The sequence below is a fragment of the Thunnus thynnus genome, chromosome 12, assembly GCF_963924715.1.
Source record: "Thunnus thynnus chromosome 12, fThuThy2.1, whole genome shotgun sequence".
Classification (NCBI taxonomy): Eukaryota; Metazoa; Chordata; class Actinopteri; order Scombriformes; family Scombridae; genus Thunnus; species Thunnus thynnus.
In genome coordinates this window covers 6,619,594-6,635,784 of record NC_089528.1, presented here as the reverse complement: position 1 = coordinate 6,635,784, position 16,191 = coordinate 6,619,594, and the positions used below count along the sequence as shown (strand labels likewise).

The 16,191-nt window shown below is 41.7% G+C and overlaps 1 protein-coding gene across 2 annotated transcripts in view; it reads left to right on the top strand.

The window, feature by feature from the left end:
- zswim5 (zinc finger, SWIM-type containing 5) overlaps window positions 1-16,191 on the top strand; it is a 69,747-nt gene that overhangs the window by 37,190 nt on the left and 16,366 nt on the right. For both annotated transcript variants that reach the window (XM_067604998.1, XM_067604997.1), the window contains exons 2-4: window positions 12,654-12,841; window positions 13,889-14,057; window positions 15,553-15,701. In XM_067604998.1, the coding sequence (XP_067461099.1) occupies window positions 12,654-12,841; window positions 13,889-14,057; window positions 15,553-15,701 (506 nt within the window). The remainder of the gene's footprint in view (window positions 1-12,653; window positions 12,842-13,888; window positions 14,058-15,552; window positions 15,702-16,191) is intronic.

The window sequence follows — 16,191 nt, the reverse complement described above, 5'->3', positions numbered from 1 at the left end:
CTGTATGTGTGTGTGTGTGTGTGTATGTGTGTGTGCGCATACACTTTGCGCAAATCTGTGATTGCTTTTCAGCTAATGGATAAATGAGAGTTTCACCCTTGCAGAGCTATTGTGTGTGTGTGTGTGTGTGTGTGTGTGTGACAGAGAGAGAGAGAGAGAGAGAGAGAGAGAGAGGGCATGTGTGGATCGTCAGCTTGTATATTGGCTTGCAAGCTGTTTTCATTATATTTCATTATTCATGTTTCATGCATGATTGTGCAAAGTGAGCAATGATCAGCTCTGTAGGGGTGGAGGCTAATCAGGGGGTGGAAAGGTTTCTAAACCCAAACATGCGGATGGTCCAACAAAACCACAAATGTCATGACCTTTGTATCAGACTAAATATTTCCCAGAAAGAATTATAAAAGAAAATAACTTGTGGAAGCAAAACCAAAACATCACAGAAAACCTAAAGATAGTTGTTGTTTTTTTCACATTTGCAGATAACTGCAGCATCAGCAGGGAGTCCGTGTCTAAATTTCCTGCTTTTTTTCTTCAATCTGAATATGTAATTTTGGTAAATGGGCAACTAGATTAACCAGTAAACCAACAGCATTTATTATCATTTCCCTGGGTATGCTTCCATTTTTAGCTTCTAAAATGAACTGAGGTTATTGTCTTTAAATGTTTCTCTGTCAGGAATAAAGCTGAAGCAGACCATCTTCTGTCATGAAATATTGTTGACATACTGTACTCGGGCCACTTTCAGTGACTGCAAAACATAAAAAAAAGTTTCTTAATTATTCATACAGTGTGTATTTTTGCTAATTCTGTGTGCCTGTGCAGCACGCCTTCCTTCAGAAGCTCTGTGAGAGCGTGTCATCTGCTTGACAAGCCTAGGTCAATATTCACTTATTCAGAAATGTCCTTGAAGTTACTTTTGTTCAGCCTTCAGACATTGATTTGGCTGCTTTCATCAGATGGTGGCTTTTAGCTGTACAATAAACAGAAACACTGATTAATAAAGCTGGATTTGTATATCAAATGTTCAGCTTTGTGCTCAATTGTGTTTGTGAACAAACTACAAATGCTCGGCTTTGTGCCTCCTTTCTCTGTGTGTGTACACAAACGGCGTCAGAACGAGATTTTGCTTTTCTTATGTTTTTGTTGCCACCTCGCCGTTCCTTGTGTTGTGTCCGCCAACTCAGAATGGAGCCATTTTGTCTCCTTCAGTTCCTGAAATGAAATATAAGCCTCTTAAATGCATACTTATCTTGCCCTGCAGACTGCGCTTGAAGAACTAACACACACATGCATGCAGGCAAGTACCCACACACACACACACACACACACACTAACTAAAGAGGCATTGTGATGCCAGCCCTTGTTGTTCCTAAGACGGCGGCTGCATGCATATGGCAGATGGTTGTTCTTTTGCTTTGCATGCCGCCATATTAAACAAAAACCATGGCTAAGGCCACGGCTGGTTTAGGAAAAGGGCAAAGTGCGAGAGAGACAGAAAGAAGAGACAAAAGAGCAGCAGAGGGAGAGACAGAGACAACAGGCTTGGCATACATCAACACAAGCAGGAAATCCATGTGTGTAAATGTGCATATGTGTGTGCATAACCACATTAACGTTGCATGCCTTGCTTACACAGATGCATACGGACAGACACAAACACACACACACACACACACATTCTGCTAAATGAACACACAAAGATAGCCAGGACACACACACACACACACACATTCCAGATGAATGCTTTGCTGCAGGGAAGGATCTATACATGTTGCAGATATCATGTGTATGTGATTTCATGTGTATGGGTGATTACACTAACTGAAAAAAATTGGTGTTGCATGTGTAAATGGGTAAATGTGTGTGCATGTCTTTGGTAAGCTGATGTATTGGTAATTGGAGGGTAAATCCAGTGCGGTGACCTTTTACAGCTGTCGGCTCCTTTCATATGCTCACATGTTGGTGTGTGCCTTTTTAGTGTGTGTGTGTCCGTATCAAAGTTATGGTTGTCTGAAAGGTAGCGATTTAAGAGTCAGGGTCATTTTCAGTTTGTCTTCTGTACTTGTCCCACTTTTAGACCCAGTTTTTCTACCAGCACTGATAGAAGGAGTGAAAAAAGCTTTTGTTACCTTCCCTAATTTGTTAGAAAAAAAAAACATTTTAGTGGTAAGGAAGAAATGACACATACAGCTGGCAACAAAGGTTTGAAATGATAATCATACATACAGTGTTTGACAAAATTGTAAAATTTTAGCTAAAAAATTATGCCTTTGCTATGCTACTTATGCTAACTGCTATGGCAACCAATTCCCATGACATCTTTCAGCCATAAACAAGAGACAGAAGGGACTCTTGTAATGAAAGACAATGAAAAGAGACATCTCAAATCAGCAGGCGTACTTAATGGCACGTCAGTGTAACAAAACACCACACATTTTCTCTCTGCATAGATTTCTTCATTTACATTTGACATTAGCATCCACTTGTCCTAAACCTCCTTGGTTTTGAAATTAGTTTTAAGGAAAAAACAAAGACACAGAAAATGTTACCAGGCAGTCATGTTAGCTTGTTGGTTATTGTTTATCACAAACCTGTGAAACAATTTCTGGCTGGTTAGGAATCTGTGACCCAAAACAAAGTAATTTTAGGTCAGTAGGTTGTACAGTTGTGTGACATTTAAAAAGATGAGACATATCAGTGACATTTTCATAATTAAAAAGCTAACTGGTGTTTCATGCTAATGAAAACTAGTTGTGAGCATATATTTCTCGTGCTGTTTCATGTGTTTGTCAATAATAAAAGTTCATAGCAACTTTTGGTTTCCTCTAATAAACTTCACATACAATCAAACTGACAATATGTTACTAGACAGTCATATTAGCTCGTTAGCTGTTTGGTCTGTTCACAACCCGGTGACATATCTCATGGCTGGTTAGCATTTTGCCACCAGTAAACAGTCAGTAGGTTGTGCAGTTGTCTGACAGGTTAGCAGACATATCACACTTTTAAGAAGCCAAAAAGCTAACTGGTTGTCTCATGCTAATAAAAGCTAGTTTTTTGTAATGTGAGCGCATATTTCACACACTGGTCATGCATTTGGTGATGATAAAAGTGTATAGCAACTTTTTTTTTTTGCTAATTAGTTGCCCAAACAATAAAATTAACGAATTGTTACCAGGCAGTCATACTAGCTTGTTAGCTACAATTTTGTGTATTTACAACTTATAATGCAACCAGAAACAAGCTGTTAAGTAAACAGGTGAGACAACATGTACATTTAAAAAAACAGCTAACTGCTTTATCTCATGCTAATGAAAGCTAGTTCTGTGGGCATATATTTCACATTTCATATGTTTGTTCATGACACGTAACCTGTCTTTTTTTTGCTAGTTAGCAGCCCATACAGTAATATTGACAAAATGTTAATGGCTGATAATATTAAATTATTTGCAACCTGTTAACATTTAGCTCTTTTATGGTTTTGAGTAGTTATCTGCAAACTAGACACAACATAATATCATATTTGATTCCATAACTTGTTTGTGTGTTCACACACAACAACAGACGTGGGCTGTTTCTTGCTTCTCGCTGAATCTGTAGCTTCCAGGCATATTTGCACTATTTGGTTTGAGCATGTTATTTATACATTCAGCTCTGATTGGGCCCTTGGGAATCAACACAAGTGCTTTTATTTCATATGAGGTGTCGCCCAGTGTGCCAGGACATTTACATAAAGGTAAACTTTTATCATCAGTCAGCTTTGCATCTTTGTCACTGACTGAACTTTACATCGAAAACAAGTGAAAACTCTTTTTGTAGCTGCGTATTCTATTTGAATGAACCATTACATTGTTTGCTTCAAGAGTTGAAAACATAATAGATAATGCCAAGTCTTAACCACAGTCAAAAAAAAAAGAAAAGTTGAAACTGGAAGTCCAAATTTTCTAGCAGACAATGATTGCAGGCTTTATCACCTACAGGAGAGTGACATGAGTCTGTCTGCGAGTGTTTGCAGCTTGATAAATTGCTTTTGCTCGCCTCTTTTTAAGTGTGTCCAGACAAGGCCGCAACACAATAATGCCTCTACACTGAAAACCAAGCAAACAACAGGCCAGAACAAAAAAAAAAACACGGCTGTCTTATCTCTAATTTAGCCTTGGGTGAACAGGGCTTACACACACTGGAGAGAGGACAGCTTCTGTGTGCAACAAACACACAGACGTACCAAGGCCCTTTAACTCTGCGTCACCTCAGCCCAGCTTGAGCTTTGTATTCCATATAATGTGTTTCTTGTGTTTGTGTGCGAGCATTTCTGCTCTCAGCGCCCTCAGGGTTTTGGTCGCGTATTCTCTCGCAAAGCTGAAAGCAGCATTTATGGCTTTTCTCCTCTCAAAGTAACCTTCACTTTAGTGTCGCACCCACTCACAATGGCATGAATCGACCAAGTGACTCTCCATTAACAGCAGAATGTATGCGAGTCTTGAATTGGACCACTTTGCCTTTCAGGTTGTATAGCTTGCTTTCAGATTAGTCTGATAAAGTCAATGATTGAATTTCAGACGCCATCAAGCAAAGGATGCCATCTCTCTCTCTCTCTTCCTTCCTACATCCATCCATCCCTTCAGAGGCTGCGGCTTTTATCTTGAGCAAGACACCTGTGTGTGTGTGTGTGTGTATGTGTGTACTTCATTCTGATGATTTGGATCAGTCTCTGTCCATCTCTTTATCTCTTTTTTGATGCACGTTTTGATCCTCTGTGCCACTTTCCCTGCTTTCCCTCCCTCTAGATTTCTTCTTTCCCTTTTCCTTGCCATGTGTTCAATCAGGTTGGGAACTCAGGGGGGGCCAGCATGTCAGTCTCATGCATGTCAGCTCTGTCAGACCCTTCCTCGTTGTTTTTACAGTGACACATCAGCTGAAAGGGACTTGATTAAACCTTTCTCTCCCATCTTTTTCCTCTCTTCCTCACTCTCTCTCTCCCCCTTCCCTGTCTCCCCGTTATCCCCACCCCCCACCCGTCGCAACAGAATGAAGCAAATCAGGGAATCAATTCAATGTAATCATGACAAATGAGTCCCGGCGGTTAGCGATGATTTTTTTTTTTTTTTTTATGTGTGCGTGTGTGTGTGTGTGCCTGTGTTTGGGACAGGGCTGCTGGGAAATCACAAATGAATCAATCAGCTGTTATCGCATCAGCAAACACCGCAAGAGGGATGGATGGATGGATGGATGGATGGATTGGCAGAGAGGAGGAGAGGATTCAGTGTACTCAATGTGTGTGTACATGCACGTCTGGTGTGCAGAGATAGATGGCTGATTGAATACAGGGCCATGTGGGTGTCTGTGTGTGTGTGTGTGTGTGTGAATGAGAGCGAGCAGGGGGGTACTGTGTTAACCTTGGAGCTGTCAGAACAGATGGGAGATGGGAAGGGCCGCAGGCTGAGAGGGATGTGTGGGCTGCTGGAGGAGGATGAATCCCAAGCTACTTTTGGAAAGGGACAGTAAGATTACAGAAGAAAAAAGATGGTAGCGGGATATTTTTCTACTGGATGTACTTCTGCTGAGATACAGAGCGAGAGAGAGGGCAGATTTGACTAGGAAATGTTACGTTCACATGTTTTGTGGGATTATGTGTTTGATTGAGTGTTTTTCTTCAATCAAAAACTCAGTAAAAGCAGAATTTGCCGTTTCTAGGGGTTTCTTTTAACACAACAGACAACTAACCCAAACTGAGCTTTATGTCACTGTAGAGAGAAAGAGTACAAGAAACATCATCTGCAGGGAAAAGATCTCATAGCACTGCCTGCAATGACTGACAAGAAGTAATATCTGGGAAATGCAGTGCAAAAAAAGAGATTGTGAGTACCGTATTAGCCCGAGAAGATAAGAAAACATTTTACACAGCCGGTCTTTTTGAAAAAGTTTCCCCAAGATACTATTAGTCTGTTAGAATTAGTGAAACTTGAAATACTTTGTAGCTCATTTATTCTGTTATCAGTCACGTACTCAGACGCTGTCGAGCTCTGTCTCATCAAATAATATATAAACAACTCCACTTTTTATGGCTAACACAGAAAAAGTAGATTGATGCTATATTAGAGATAATACGGTACTTGATCATGAAATCTACATGGAGAATAGAAAAGCTTCTAATCATCCTTGCTTTCTGCTTTGATCTTGGGGTTCTTTTTCTCAGTCTGATAACCAGATTATTATTGATTGTTATTGATTCATCGGTTGATTTTCATGATTAATTCATTTGTTTCATGTATGTAGTGGAAAAAAATGTACATCACAATGTCCCAGAGCCCAAGGTGAACTCTCCAGAGTGCCGGTTTTGTCGAACCATCAGTCCAAAAGCCAAAGAAATTCAACTTAGAATCATATAAAACAGCAAATCATGTAACTGACTATTAGTTTCAGCACTATGAGACATTAAAATGATTTCTGAGTAAAATACGGCGATTTTAATAGGTTTCATTGAACTCTCTTCTCAGCTGCAGCTCTGATTTCTGGAGTAGACGGAGGACTACGACTGTAAAATTAGCCCGCAAAGTTGGGTTGTCCACACATTCCCGCTGTTCTATTAGGGTTGTACAGGTAATAGTGATTGCTGTAGGTGGGATTCAAGCGTCAAACGAGCCATGTTGGAGATATATTTCTGTACAAAGTGGGGGATGCAGTGATCCTGTGTGGGTGGTGAAATAAAGGAGTGGCTGTTGGCAGAGTGTGTGCAGTGTAGGCGCGGCGCTGTGCGCAAAGTAGATGAATGGAATCAAAGATTTTCTCTTTCTTAAACTTTAAAATCCACTGTAAGGAGTGGGCGGGGTTTGTGTTTCTGCAAGGTTGAATAAGATTATGGTCTATGTGTGTGTGTGTGTGTGTGTGTGTGTGCGTGAACACTTTGGCTCACCGCCCAGCTCCATCTCCCCAGCTGATTAGGGGTTAATGGCCTATGAGCGTGGGGATCATTCTGCCCGCCGATTGGCTGACTAGCTGCTGTGTGGGCGGGGTTGCCAGCGAGTGACAGATGGCGGCGGAGTGTGTGTATGTGTGTGTGTGCGTGTGTACATGGTAGCGAGGGGGAGGTCTCTAATTACAATGGAAAGATGTACAATGGTGGTCGTCTTTTCTCCTCTCCTCATTGTTTCTTCGCACTTTTCGTGGTTTTTTCACACACACCAGAATAGATAGAAGTGTGAAGCAGGATTTCACCTACTTACAGATGCATCCATAAATAGACGCCTACATCATACTGTCAGTAGTGAAGTCTTACCTACATGCGTTACTGCACATGTTGATTGAAACGAAAAATAATCCAGATTAGAAACAAATCCACATGCAAAATCTAAAACCTCTGATGAGACGAGAGAGGTGCTTCGTATTGTTTTCCTCTTTCGCTAAACAGAATCAGACTCGCGGATTACAGCTGGCGTTTGAATGCACACAGCTCTATATGTAGCTTTAAATGATGTACAGCTAGCACAATGAAAGGGTTACTGTAAATACCCACAAATGACACACACATACAATGAACACTTTTTCAGCTTAAGAGATGTTAGCCGCAGACAGTGTGTGTGGGTTTTCAGGGCAAAGCATGCATACCTGCATCTCAACAGACAAGAAAACAAACAACACACACACACACACACACACACACATACACAGGGCCATGTGATGTTCCCCAAGGATTAGACAAGATCATTGTACTTGGCAACACTCCCAGTTTACATACATCACACTCCTAATTCACCTTTGTTAGAAATTCATCTGTTCAGCCGAATCAGCCCAGTAGCTCGGTATAAAGCAGCAGAAAGAGTGTGTGTTTGTGTGTGTGTGTGTGTGTGTGAGACGGAGAGAGAGAGAGGGAGATTAGTGATATCTACTGTGAATATCACTGACTAGTTTGTGTCGTATCATCTGTGCGCTCGCCGTGGCATTAAGAACAAAAGCAGACGGGCTTTGAAAAGGTCGTTTTGTTCGCCGTGTTTACATGTGTGTTTGTGTGTGTGTGTGTTTGTGTGTGTGTGTGTGTGTGTATGTGCACGCTTGCAGACTGTCTGATGCAGCGTCTTTTTATCAAGTGTCATTGCATCCCCATCTGCTGAAGACACACTGTCTCCCTCAGCCTTCACACACACACACACACACACACACACACACACACACACACACACACACACACAGAGCGGTTTAAAAAAAGAAGGGGTACAGTTTTACACTGAGCAAAAGTCATTGAAACATTGAATACTGTCATTGTAAAGAGATACACACAAAGTTTAAGTCAGTCTAGTATATTTCTGGCTTTTAGATAGTTATCATAATCACACAAGTTCTCCATGATTCTTAAAAGCAGCATCATTCATGGACAAAGGATCTAAAGTATTGATGCAAAGTGAAAAGACTAGTTCCACGTTTTGGGAATTGCATTTATTGGCTTTTTTGCCAATAGTTAGATGAGAAGATGGGTACCACACTCAATGAGAGTGGTATCAGTATTCTCCTTGTCTTGGCCAGAAAGCAAACAATTATATATTCCAAAATATCAAACTATTCCTTTAACGTTCAATGAGTGAGTCAGTCGCAACTGACTCAAAAGTTGTTTTTCTATGTAAAATCCTGCAATGCCTAGCATCAAGAGCCAGGCACCAAATGTGTAGCCTAATCTGTTAGGAATGGCCAACTTGTGTGGGAGGTATGAATGCCAAGAACTGCTAACTTACCCGGATAATTAAACCCAGCAATGTCACGGGTTTCATGTGTGAAACTGGCAAAAGATACAGAGGAGGGGTGCCAGACAGACGGACTGTGAACTGTGTCTGGGCCATTTTCGACTTGATTGAAAGTGAAAAGAGCAGCGGTGTCACCGTCACATTCATCCCTGTGGCCCGAGCAACAAAAGGCTTTAACCTAACAGACACAGACGGAGAGAGAAGGAGGGAGGAGGGAGGGGGGCGGGGGCTGTATCCGAAGCCAAGACAGAATCAGAGAGCCTCACTCCCAGCTGTGGGAAAGTCTCTGTGCTTAATATCATCTGAAATCATAACTTCTAAACTCATCTGAAATGCTAGACTGCAGTTCTAGAGACAAGTGGAGCGATGACTGATGACTGACGAGACATTATTTAGACAGCTCAGACGGAAGATAGCTCTCAAATGTTCCCCCGATGCTTTTAAGAAATGCACTCCCCCCAGATTGTTGCCTGATCTTTTGCTCTCCGCTGCGATGATTTCAGCACTGGAAGATCAAATTTGGACTCCCTTACACTAAGCTGTGGTTAGTGCAAATTGGGTCTACAGGTATATCCATTATAGAGACGGAGGGAAGGAATGGAAAGCTTTCTTTTTCTGACATTTATGATGTTACCATGTGCTGCCAGACACAAAGATTGGTCGGACAGGCGGACTCGGTGGGAGGGAGAGATCTCAACAATTTGGAGGACTATTTATGTCTATCACTCCCCCTCTGCAGTCTGTTCTCTCATAGTGTCTCTTTCACCCATCCTCAACAACTGTCATGGTCAGATGCTCTGCCTGGCTCAGCGGATAGTTTGTGTCGGTCAGTCACCTTCTTTTGGAAACCGATCGATATGTCGGTCAGTGGTTTGTCAGCTGGTCAGTGTTGATCTGTAGGTATGTCAGCAGGTTGCTGAGTATGTTAGCGAGTTGATGTGTTGATTGGCTGACATGAGGCCAACTGGTGCAGTTTGTCAGTATGTCGTTCAGTAGATCAGTCAGCGGTATACATGTGGCGTTGGTGGTCGCTGTATCAGCTGGTATGTGGGTATGGTAGTCTGTTGGTGGGTAGTTCAGATGGTTTGACCACATGCAGACTGAAAATAACGCTGTGTTACAAAGCCTTGCACGGGGCTGCCCAGGCACGGGGGTGTTGCTGCAGGTATCAGTAAGAAAAGGAAATGCACACTGCACAGTGGTTTGGACTCCTATGAGGCAAGACTGTACGTCCCCGAAAAGTTATCAGAGGTTGAACGCACTGACTCAAAGTCCTTTTGGACGAAATAGACCTGTTAAGTAAACAGGTGGAATGTTATCACAGGAGCAATCATTTTATTTAGTATTCTGTAAAATGAGCTCAACGTGGCAAAAAGTTGAACTTTTTGCTGGATGACCCTGTGCTTTATTTGCTGGAGCCACCTCGAACCAGTTGTCAGTCGAAATATTTAAACCCAGCTGAACCCTGGCTATCATCATCATCTGGCAAAGCTGCATTGGCTTATCAAAAGTGTGCATTCCTGACACAATACTTTTGTAATGTTTACATTCATCTAGTTAGATTCTGTTGATCTTTGAGACAGAGGATAAAGTGATCAGTGCGGGAAGAACTTTCCAGAGTTGTAAAATCCTGCCCTAAAAGCAATATAAACCACGCAGTGTTGGCATCTGGTAAGCCTTCACACTCGGAATGTACCAATCCCATCGGTATTACCGCAAATATTGACCTTACTAAGCAGATCTTAAGATTCAATAAAGTCTCTTTGTCAATATCATTATCAGGAAATCTGCTATCAGTCACATTCATGGATCATATTTTCTCTTTTGACCTGTAACTGTAGCAGCACACCCACACTAACGTAGGCAGTGCTATTTTTGGTTCTTAATTCAGTCCTAGTTGTATGGTGGCAGTCTGGGAGGTAGGTTGAGGTGTCCATCTGAACAGCAGGCAGTTAGTATGCTGGACTGACAAGTTTGGTCTTGGTTCAGATTGTACAACAGCGTGCGTGTGTCCTTTTTTCAAGCCTTCACTTGCTCTTCTCTCTCACTCTCCTGCAGCTCTTTATCTTTCTTTGTCATAGTGAAAGCAGCTTGCAGTTGATTGGATCTCAGCATGTGTGTGTGTGTGTGTGTGTGTGTGTTCACAACATTTGGTTTGGAAAAGCCTATTGTGGGATTTTGCCAGGGAGATGGCTTAACACGCGCTTATTAGGCTGCTCTACCATGCTGGCCCATACCCCAGAAATTAATTGTTCATGTCTGTGTGTGTGTGTGTGTGTGTGTGTGTGTGTGTGTGTGTGTGTGTGTGTGTGCGCTTGCATCAATGTTTGTTGGTTTGTGAAAGCTTTAGACGTGTACTCCCCACCGCCCCCCAGGCCCAAAATAGCCATATCATTGCTTTCCAGTTAGCTTGCTCATCCTCCCTTTATGTCTCTCTCTCTGTCTCTCCTGTCTTCTGTGAATGCAGCAGTGGGGTTGCTATGGTTCGGTGAGATACAGTAATCCAATGTGTACACACACACACACACACAGACACACACACACACACCTCACCTCATAAATAATTGACCTGTCACAGTGAGACGACAGGACAGACCAGATACACTCTCCCCTCCTCTATTCTCTGTTCTCCTCTCACATTTCTCTTCCTATCTCGTCCCCTTTATCCTCTGTTTCCTCGCTCGCCATTCTTTTACTCTGATGGGTTTTTTTTTTTTTGGTTTTTTTTTTGTTCCACCTTTTACCTTTTCCTCTCTTCAGTTCTTCACTTCTCATCACATCACAGTTTTTGTTAGTACCTGAACAATAAGGGCTCTACAGAGACTCCCTACAGCTGAGGATATTGGAATAAAACGGCCGTATTTGGTCTTTAAGTTCAGTTCCAACATGGAGATTAGTAGCATTAAAAACGTCACTATGTGCTTTTGCTGTATATTTATTCATTCATTCGAGTGAATTTCAGTAGATCTCAAGTGCATTTTTTGCTTTCACAGCTCCCTTTAATCAACCTTGTATTCAGACCCAAAGCATAATCATAAGCTTCTATGTACTTACTGATGTCTGGATGGAGTCATAAATAATAAACAGCCTTCTACAAAGGGCACAATGCATCTATAAGATTTTTTTTTTGGGGTCAAGTGTTGAGGTGTGGGTTCATTTTTCAGTCGGATCATTTGTCACAAATCATATTCAAGTCTTTATCAGTGGATTGCTCTAAAAAGTTGACTTTAAGTGAGGACAAATGTTTCTCTGTGCGTGACAGTGTCTGTGTTCAACATGCCAAATTTGCCAAAAGGCTACAGTGACAAAAAGTACAACCAGTGGTCTGCCAGAGGCTCAACAGCAGCCCAGCAGCCAGTGGTCAGCTCAGTGTGTGAAGGAAGTAAAGATTAACTATGCAAAGCAGAGTTAAAGTTTATCTCTTTAGCCAACCACTCAACCACATGAATGAAATGCATGGAGTCATCACACACCAACATTTTTATATGTGTGTGTGTGTGTGTGTGTGTGTAGGCAGGAAATGGTCAGACTCTAGCAACCCCTTTTTCACTGCACACACACACAAACGAATAGAGACATAAGGAGAGAGTATCAGATGGCATAGTTCCCTGTTGGAGACGTCTCATTAAGATGTGTGTGTTTTGTACAACTGGAGGTTCACTCTGCATGTTTGTAGAGGCTCAGATTACCACAGATGCTTGCTCTCTGCTTCTTTTGTGCTTTATTTCACCTTGGTCGTCCACACATGAGATCCAGGTAAAAGCTGAAAGAAAGTGAAGAGTCAGAAATTTAGGATGAAGTTAAGCCACTTGAGTGTAATCGTATTACTTTTGTCCTGTCCTTTGTTTTTTTTTCATTACACTGAATGATGAAGCCAGTTAAAGCTCACTCTTTCCTTCTCCATCCTTGTGTCTGCAGGCTTTCACCTCAGTGGCACAGTAACTGAGCCCCCCACCTCATCAGAGCCAGAGGTCACCCACAAGGTGGCCATCAGCTTCGACCGCTGCAAGATAACCTCCGTTACCTGCGGCTGCGGAAACCGAGACATTTTCTACTGCGCGCATGTGGTGGCGCTGTCTCTTTACAGGATTCGCAAGCCTGAACAGGTACGAACCACTACATGCATACACAACTTATATTTATATCTATAAAAAGATTCACCCCTTCTTCTTAGGGTCATAACTGATGGAATCAGACTCTTTCAAACCATAACAGGGTCTCTGATGTTCATTGAGAATAAACTTACATAAATACTTTTATAAGTCGTGTTAAAAAAAAAAACCCTCAGATCTTTTTCTGGAGTTACAAAAGTAATCCAGGCATTTGTCTGTACACCCGTGGTTACAGACAAACATTATATTTTATTTGCACACATACACAACAGCATAAAAACCAAATAATAGTGACACAGATGTGACAGGTGAAGTCAAGAAGCCACAGGCTTACACAATGGACCTCCCTTCAACTTTAGAAATAAAAACAAAGGCAAAAAGAATACTAAACTAATAAATACATGATTTAACAAAATACAGAGAAAATAGATGGCAATAAGAAACACACTGAATGGACAGAGGACTCCACCAATCACCAGACAATAATCCTATAAAAACTAAAAAATATATACATCAAACACCAAGAATTTAACACCAAGAATGACTTTTTACTGTGCAGATTTATCAACATTTAATATTTATATAACATAATATGATCCAAATTCAGGCTAAAAAAAAAAAAAATCTAAGCTCAAGTGTAGTTCATAGCCAACTCACTTCCTGTCATATCACCCAAGGCATGCTGGGAATTGTAAAAAGAATACATCACAAATGTTAAATAGGAAAAATAGGAGTGACTAAATTCTAATACCATTACATTTTTTGACAATTCTACGGCTCTTAATGTCACATTGAATGTCATTGAAATTGCATAAAACCTTTTGTTTTTCATTGAAAAAACTCTTGTAGAACTCTTGTATTTGTAGAACACCACTTATATTCCACATGATTGTATTTCTGAGAAGCCCAAATAACAATACACATTATGCCCAGAAATGACATGTAGTGACTACACCATGAGCCTGTAAATAAAAGGTGTAGCTGAGGGTTAAAAGACCAAAGTTGATCAAGTTAAATAAAATGTGTGTGTGTGTGTTGCAGGTGAAGCTGCGGTTGCCCATCTCAGAGACATTGTTCCAGATGAACAGAGACCAGCTGCAGAAGCTGGTGCAGTATCTGATAACAGCCCACCACACAGAGGTGCTGCCCACCGCTCAGAAACTGGCCGACGAGATCCTCTCCTCCAACTCTGAGATCAACCAGGTCCACGGTGAGAGGACAACCTTTTCAAACCATGTTTCTATTTATTTCAAGTGAAAATACACATGATTTGTGATCGTGTCCGACCTAAGACTTTAGAATCTCTTCTTTAATGTCAGAAATGTATGACAGTCAATAGTGCGTTTCTTAATTGTCAGAAAGTCAGCTCTGTGGAGATGCTGTCCATCCCTCCGCAGTGATATCTTCACAGCAACAGGCCAGACTTAAAAGCTTCCAGACTTAAAACATCCAGCACACCAGCCCAGAGCCTGTCATACGTCAGAGCCCTGATTACTCCAGCGAGGCTGCAAGGCAGGCTTCAAATGGCTCGTTTGATTTCTTAGTTCCCACTCTCCAGTCGCTATCTCCTTGCAGTGGCATCATGGGTTTGGTAAAGAAAGCGGTGAAAAAGGGAGCTGAATGATGAAATGGATGCAGGAGAAAGTGGAGAGAGATGTGTGGAAAGGAAAGGGACACTGAGAGCAAGAGACAGGAGAAACGGCACTCAGGGAAACGGGAGAGAGGAGACGGAAAGGAGAGGAGAGATGAAAGGGCCGGAGAAAAGTACTGAGATGAATAAGAAGAGGAGGAACCACAGCGGACCAGCGTCGGGGAAAACGACAAACTAGACACATCCTTTCACAAAACAAAACTCTTTATCTCTTTCTCTATTTCATCCTCCTCGCTAAATGTTGACATTCTTCAGCTCTCCTGTCCAGGAAGCCCCACGCCGTGTTTCCTGTCTGTGTTTGACAAGGGGGATCATGGGGGTTGAAGTTCAGTTGATCCAGGAGCGAGGCTTTGATGGAGGAATGTGGCTGTTTGCTGTTTTGCGCACCCGCAGCCAGTTGGAAACACATCTCTGGGCTTTCCTCAGCTCACTTCCTGCAAGATCAAAGTGGTTTCCCCCCCCTCACGAGCATATCTACATTTCCCTGTAGTATTACTCAGACACACTCACACTCAGTGCTGAACAGACGAAAAATAAAGTTGGCCTCATGTTCCCCTCAGTGCACCATTAGCCTAAATTGAGCAGCTTTTCACAAGTGTCACGTAGGTGCACTGTAAGGTAAATGCAAAGCAAACAGGTGTAAGAATAAGCGTGCTGATCACTGAGAAAACCACACTGCAGCAGAGATTTAAATAAATTCAGCATTTGTGTAGTTTTTGTTTCCAGCATTGAGGAAACCTTGTGTGAAACGTTAAGATCGAGCAAAGGAAACGTGATGTTTTCGCAGGTGAGGCTGTCGTAAAGTAAACTCCATTTCCCATGGTCACCATCTGTTTGTTTCTTTTGTCGGAGTGAATTGAGAACAGGAAGGAATGAAGTGAAAATACAGATTTTACTGGTGCAGCTTTGATGTGGAGAGAAGGATGTTAATGTTCGATTGAAATTGTGCTCTTGTTTTCAGTTTTTATGTGCTTTCCGCCTGTGTATAGTCCTAGCACTGTAGCATTGTGTGTGCCTGTTATTTAAATGTGTATGTGTGTGTGTGTATTCCCAGGTGCTCCGGACCCGACTGCAGGTGCCAGCATTGACGATGACAATTGCTGGCATCTGGACGAGGATCAAGTCAGGGAGCAAGTCAAACAGTTTCTCTCCCAGGGAGGATACTACGGCTCTGGAAAGCAGCTCAACTCTATGTTCGCTAAGGTACGCATCACCACCGCACAGCTGGCGTTCACTGATCATTTTTAGTAGTTCTATGGTAGGCATGAAGTATCAGAAGTAAAGGAAAATCTGTACTGTAAGCTTTATTTGAATTTTTTTAACTTAACATAATATTATTTTAAGGAGATTCCTAAAAATGTCACAAGAAATGCTTTGCTCTCTTCTCTAAGGCAAATCAAAGTGAACATACACGAGTTTTAAAGTGATATTCCATTGATTAAATGTTGCAGTGCTATAAAGTTTAGGGACTCTCAAGAGACAGTTTTAAAAAAGAATAGTCAAAATCGATACAGCAGAGGCAAAAATATCCTGACTTTTTGTCTCTGGTATAGGTCAGTCTTCAAAAACACCGGATCCTACATTTCCCATTATGCAACTCAGTAGTGTCTTTCATTAGTCTTTAGCTGCTTGGTAAATGCTGAAGTCTTAAGTCTTAAAAATAATGAAAACACAGATTTTGAACAGTTTTGTC